Source organism: Ovis canadensis, chromosome 12 (genome assembly GCF_042477335.2).
Source record: "Ovis canadensis isolate MfBH-ARS-UI-01 breed Bighorn chromosome 12, ARS-UI_OviCan_v2, whole genome shotgun sequence".
Classification (NCBI taxonomy): domain Eukaryota; kingdom Metazoa; phylum Chordata; class Mammalia; order Artiodactyla; family Bovidae; genus Ovis; species Ovis canadensis.
In genome coordinates, this window is record NC_091256.1 from 61,689,245 (window position 1) to 61,695,431 (window position 6,187).

At 50.7% G+C, this 6,187-nt stretch overlaps 1 protein-coding gene across 1 annotated transcript; it reads left to right on the forward strand.

The window, feature by feature from the left end:
* The first annotated feature begins 1,810 nt into the window (after positions 1-1,810).
* On the forward strand, positions 1,811-4,833 carry MRPL20 (mitochondrial ribosomal protein L20). Its single transcript, XM_069545919.1, has 4 exons — positions 1,811-2,021; positions 2,107-2,217; positions 2,755-2,832; positions 4,435-4,833. The coding sequence occupies exons 1-4, from the start codon at positions 1,935-1,937 to the stop codon at positions 4,606-4,608; spliced, it is 450 nt and encodes a 149-aa protein (XP_069402020.1). The 5' UTR covers positions 1,811-1,934; the 3' UTR covers positions 4,609-4,833.
* The last annotated feature ends 1,354 nt before the right edge of the window (positions 4,834-6,187 follow it).

Genomic DNA, 6,187 nt, shown 5'->3' on the forward strand with positions numbered 1-6,187 from the left:
AAATGCAGGGCTGAATGAAGCACAAGCCAGAATCAAGACTGCCCAGAGAAATATCAATAACCTCAGTTATGCAGATGACAACACCGTTATAAAAGAAAGTGAAGAGGAACTAAAGAGCCTCTTGATGAAAGTGAAAGAGGAGAGTGAAAAAAGCTGGCTTAAAACTTAACATTCAGACAACAAAGATCATATCATCTGGTCCCATTCAGTTCAGTTCAGTTCAGTTCAGTCGCTCAGTCGTGTCTGACTCTTTGCGACCCCATGAATTGCAGCATGCCAGGCCTCCCTGTCCATCAACAACTCCCGGAGTTCACTCAAACTCACATCCATTGAGTCGGTGATGCCATCCAGCCATCTCATCCTCTGTCGTCCCCTTTTCCTCCTGCCCCCAATCCCTCCCAGCATCAGTCTTTTCCAATGAGTCAACTCTTCACATGAGGTGGCCAAAGTACTGGAGTTTCAGCTTTAGCATCATTCCTTCCAAAGAACACCCAGTACTGATCTCTTTTAGAATGGACTGGTTGGATCTCCTTGCAGTCCAAGGGACTCTCAAGAGTCTTCTGCAACACCACAGTTCAAAAGCATTAATTCTTCAGCACTCAGCTTTCTTCACAGTCCAACTCTCACATCCATATATGACCACTGGAAAAACCATAGCCTTGACCCCATTACTTCATGGCAAATAGATGGGGAAAAATGGAAACTGTGACATAGTTCATTTTCTTGGGTTCCAAAATCACTGCAGATGCTGACAGCAGCCTTGAAATTAAAAGACATTTGCACCTTGGAAGAAAAGCTATGACCAACCTAGACAGCACATTAAAAGGCAGAGACATTATTTTGCTGAAAAAGGTCCATCTAGTTAAAGATATGGTTTTTCCAGTAGTCATGTATGGATGTAAGAGTTGGACCATAAAGAAAGTTGAGCACTGAAGAATTGATGCTTTTGAACTGTGGTGTTGGAGAAGGCTCCTGAGAGTTCCTTGGACTGCAAGGAGATCCAACCAGTCCATCCTAAAGGAAATCAGTCCTGAATATTCATTGGAAGGGCTGATGATGCTGAAGCTGAAACTCCAATACTTTGGCCACCTGATTGAAGAACTGACTCATTGGAAAAGACCCTGATTCTGGGAAAGATTGAAGGCAGGAGAAGTGGACGAGAGAGGAAGAGATGGTTGGATGGCATCGCCTACTGGATGGACATGAATTTGAGCAAGCTCCAGGAGTTGGTGATGGACAGGGAAGCCTGGCATGCTGCAGTCCATGGTGTCACAAACAGTCGGACACAACTGAGCGACTGAACCGAACTGAAAACTACAATTAAATGAAAAGTTACTAAGAAATTGCACACGCCCACTTTGCCTCTTCATTATTTTCTGTAATAATGGTAATATAGTGGTTGTTGTTCAGTCGCTAAGTCGGGTCCAACTCTGTGACCCTCATGGACTGTAGCCCGCCAGGCTCCTCTGTCCACGGGATTTCCCAGGCAAGAATACTGGTGTGGGTTGCATTTCCTTCTTCAGGGGATCTTTTCTATCCAGGGAACAAACCGACGTCTCCTGCATTGGCCTGTGGTAAAACAGTGACAAAATACACACGGGATAAAACCTGTCATTCCAATCATTTGAAAGTGCGCAGCTCAGTGGCCCAATGGAGACTCTGCCCCGCTGTGAAAAGCAGCGTTGCTCCGGTCCGCAGAAGGAACCACTCTCTGCCACCCTTCTGCTGGACCCCCGCCTAGGCCCGGTCGCGGGAGGGCCCACCACCCCGCCCCCTAGCCTGAGCATGCGTACAGAGGCGGGTTGTCGCTGCGGGCCCGAAGCGCACGCGCGACGGCCGGAAGTTCTCTTGAGGAGGGCTGAGTTGACCCGGAAGCTTTCGAGGGGTGTGGCGGCCGAGCAACACACGCCTTGGTAAACGGCGGTGCCGGCGTCATGGTCTTCCTCAGTGCGCCGCTCTGGCTGCGGAACCGCATCACCGACCGCTACTGGAGGGTTCAGGAGGTGCTGAAGCACGCGCGGGTGAGTGTGCCGCGCGCTCCGCTCCCCTGGCCGGCCCGGCATGCGCGGGCCCCGCCGACCGCATCCTCTCTCGTTTCTTAACCAGCACTTCCAAGGGAGGAAGAATCGGTGCTACCGGCTGGCCGTCAGGGCTGTGACGCGAGCGTTCGTGCGATGCACGCGAGCCCGCAGTCTGAAGAAAAGGAACCTGCGGACGGTAAGCGCGGCCCTCTCGGCCTCACCCTGCCCTCCTGAGCCCGCGGCGCCCTGCAGCCGTGGGTGGCCCCGACCCGGCGAACCCTCCCGCCCTCGCAGCTTTCCCCCCTGGAGCGGACGCCACTGTCCACGTAACCCCGGCCCTTCGCGGGGCCCCCGCTTTCTCCCCTCCAGGCTGCTCACCTCCCTGAAGCTTCCACCCTGGAGCGCTCCGTCCCTGCCTGGTAGCACCCGTCTCAGTGGCTGTCCTAATTCCCACACAGGGATTTTTTCTACACCCGGAGTGGTGTCTGCCCCAGCATCTCTCGCTGATTTTTGTATTCCAGCTCGACTGTGCGAGATGTGAGCTTTACACCTGGCATTTGGACGAAGGGTACCAGGCTTTGCTCACTGTTGTTTGCAGTGCAGCCTGCATAGGCCACTGACTTTTGTATCTGCTTTTACAAAAAATTTTTTTAGTTCAGTCAGAACCTTTGCTGGGAGGTGTGGACGTGACATACAGCTGGTTCTCAAACATTTCGACGTTTTCTCATTTCAGCTCTGGATTAATCGAATTACAGCTGCCTCCCAGGAACATGGTCTGAAATACCCAGCATTCATCCTCAATTTGATTAAGGTATGGTCGAGGATGTGGTCCTGCTGAGACATTGAACGTCTTTATAACCCGTCCAGTTTTCATGCTCTAGCAGGCTCCACCGTGGAGTATTAGCAGCCTAACACTGTTTTCATTCTTTTTTTTGGGGGGGGGGGGCGGTGTCTTTATTAATATTAGAGAAATCCAAGATTACAGAGGACTTAAGAGTTGGCATTGGGGCCCACTGCTTTCACTCTTGGGGTGGGGTTCTGGTGGGTTCTGGGGTTCACCTCACTTGCTCTTTCATTGCCCTGCTGGTAGCAGAATCAGTAATAGGGTGTGTGGTACCAAGACACAATCATGTTGTTTCCCCATCAAGAATGAAAAACAGAAAAACTTTGCTTTAACTTTGAAGTTTAATTTCAAATTTTTCATGTTGAATAAATTATGACAAGGTGGCAGATCAAGTTGAAACATAATTAAATGTAGCAAAACATTTGGAATGTTAGAGTAAGCAAGTGTCAGAGCATCTCACTCCCTGGCATCTAGACAGTATGCCATTTCCTCTGCTTTTTTGGCTACACCCTATGACATATGGAACTTCCCCCCAACCAGGGTTCAATTCCTAACCCTAACCAGGGATGAAACCTGAACCCCCTGCAGTGGAAGTGCAGAGACTTAACCACTGGACCACCAGGAAGTCTGTCCCTACTGCCTCTGCTTTCTTATGAGTTAAATTTTTTCTTAAAAAGCTTGGGGAGTAGGTGAGTTGGTGCTGTGCTTCTTCCTGTGCCAGGTGGGCCTGGCACTTTACAGAGATCCTCAGGGCAAGTGTAGGTGTGACACTTCCATTTTACTCATGGGAAACTGGCTTAGAAAGGAGAGGGATTTTGCACAGGGGTCCTAGGTAGTAGGAGTCACTCCTGCACAGCTGCATTTAATGTCATAAGACCACCCCCTTTTTTTCCCTGCACCTCAGACTCACAGGCACCGTCCATTGGTTTTCTATTCTCTTACTCGACAGATGACTTGGGCTCTCTTACGGAAATTAGGAATGCCCAGTTTTGTTTATTTCTGGCTGTGCTTGGTCTTTGTTGCTGCATGTAGGCCCTCTCTAGTCATGGTGAACAGGGTCTAGTCTCTAGTTGTGGCACGTGGGCTTCTCATTGCAGTGGCTTCTTTTGTAGGGCAGGGGCACTAGGCCAACAACAGGCTTAGTTGCTCCACTGCATGTGGGACCTCCCCAGATTAGGGATTGAACCCATGTCTTTTGCATTGGCAGGCAGATTCTTCACACCACTGAGCCACCTGGGAAGCCCAGAATGCCCAGTTTTGGTCCTTGTGCTTCTGTGCCTCACATTCCTTTTCCATGTGTCATTTTTCACCATTTATACAATGGAAATTGTGGTTTCCTCTTCCCACCTGTCTTAAAGGGATAACTTAGGCCAGGAATCTGGCATTGGGAGCTGCGCCCTTCCCTTCTATTCACGTGTCCTACTTGGACAAGACTCACAATGTCCTCTCCCCTACTGGTGCTCAAGCAGTATGTATTGGTGACTGAAATCACAGGGTGATCAGCTGCATTCAGAGTCATTTTATGTTTCACTGAAATGCTAAAATATTTAACAAAGATTTTCTTCCCAGTGCCAGGTGGAGCTCAACAGGAAAGTACTTGCAGATCTAGCCATCTATGAACCAAAGACTTTTAAATCTCTGGCTGCTTTGTCCAAAAGAAGGCGAGAAGAAGGATTTGTTGCTGCCTTGGGGGATGGGAAGGAGCCTGAAGGAATTTTTTCCAGGGTGGCACAGCACCACTGAGGGGGACGCTGATAGCAACGGCCCTTTGAGCATCCTCCTGTGATGATAATACTAAAATAGGGACTACAAGTTATTTGTCAACAGTGTGTAGGTTTGACTTGCATTTGTGTTAATTTACATGTCAGTTACAGGCCGGAGAGAAAAGGACTTGTCTTGCCTCATTGGCACAGGTTCAGAAATCTCACATGGATTGTGTAAATAAAGTTTCTGTGGTGTTTGAGTTAACTTCTTTGGTATCAACAAATGCCTTGGGCGGGCCCTGACTGGGTGTTGATGCTACCAGGATGAGGCTTCCCCTGGGAACCTTAGATTCTCCTGAAGGCTGAGGGTGTGCACCAGGCCTGACCCTGACCTTGCTAATAGTGCCCTCCCCTACCCCATTTTGGTTTCCAGTAGGGACTCCTGGCTCAACTCTTCAGCCGCTGAGCAGCAGCTGGTTTCCCTCACTGTAGACCAGCAGTGGCAGCAGGCAGGGTGGCTCTCCTGATCCCAGGCTCACCTTAGCCTCCACAGGTGGAGTGACCATCAGATCACCTGGGGAGCTTTAATGTAAGGGTTCTGGTCCCTCACCCAAATACTTAACTTCATTAGTTCCACAATCAAACCAGAAATCCCTGCTGATGGAGGCTGCTTCACAGGTCAGCCCTGTCCACCTCTTCTAACCACAGCCACGCAGAGGTGTGTCTCCCCACCTGCTCAGTGACAGGGCCTTCCTCTGGTCCTCTGTGGGAGCCTCATCTGCTGAACCCTCTAGCTCTGGCTTCCTGTCACTGGGTCTCTGGTCAGCCCCACCACTCCCGGACATCTCCTAGTCCCCCACTCTAGGGACACTGTCAGCCCTGGGTGACATACACTCTCTCCCCACCTCACCCTCACACCCTCTGCTCTAGGAGCGCTTTTCAGGCCCACTATAGTAGTCACTGTCTGCGGACTCCTACGCTTACCTGCCCTCACCCCAAAACTCCCACACTGAGTCCTGAGCAACATCCTTTGCCAGCCAACCCCTGGAAGCCACTGCTTCTTCAGACATACAAGCTCCAACTCAATAAGGGGCCAATCAAATCCTGGTCACCCACTGCCTGGTCTGCCCACTTCCCTCCATCCTCATGTGGGCAAGTGTCTTATGGCTGCAATTACTGCACTGGCTTCCTAAGAGGACGGCTCCTCTGCAGCTGCTGTTAAGTCGCTTCAGTCATGTCCAACTCTGTGCGACCCCATAGACGGCAGTCCACCAGGCTCCCCCGTCCCTGGGATTCTCCAGGCAAGAACAGTGGAGTGGGTTGCCATTTCCTTCTCCAATGCATGAAAGTGAAGTGAAGTCGCTCAGTCATGTCCAACCCTCAGCGACCCCATGGACTGCAGCCTTCCAGGCTCCTCTGTCCATGGGATTTTCCAGGCAAGAGTACTGGAGTGGGGTGCCATTGCCTTCTCCGACGCCTCCTCTAGCCCTAGTTATATCCAGTGATGGCCACTAGACTAAGCACTGGAAGGCAGAGAGCTGTGTCCTGTTCTGCCACACTGTATGCAGTGCCTGACTCCATACCTCGTCAGTAAACGGCTCTTGTTGAAAGACAACAGG

Excerpts from the sequence above, each read along its gene's own strand:
- MRPL20 (XM_069545919.1), top strand. The coding sequence starts at position 1,935 with ATGGTCTTCCTCAGTGCGCCGCTCTGGCTGCGGAACCGCATCACCGAC. Across the intron at positions 2,218-2,754 it reads AGAAAAGGAACCTGCGGACG|CTCTGGATTAATCGAATTAC; the intron begins GTAAGCGCGGCC and ends TTCTCATTTCAG. Across the intron at positions 2,833-4,434 it reads TCATCCTCAATTTGATTAAG|TGCCAGGTGGAGCTCAACAG; the intron begins GTATGGTCGAGG and ends TTTTCTTCCCAG.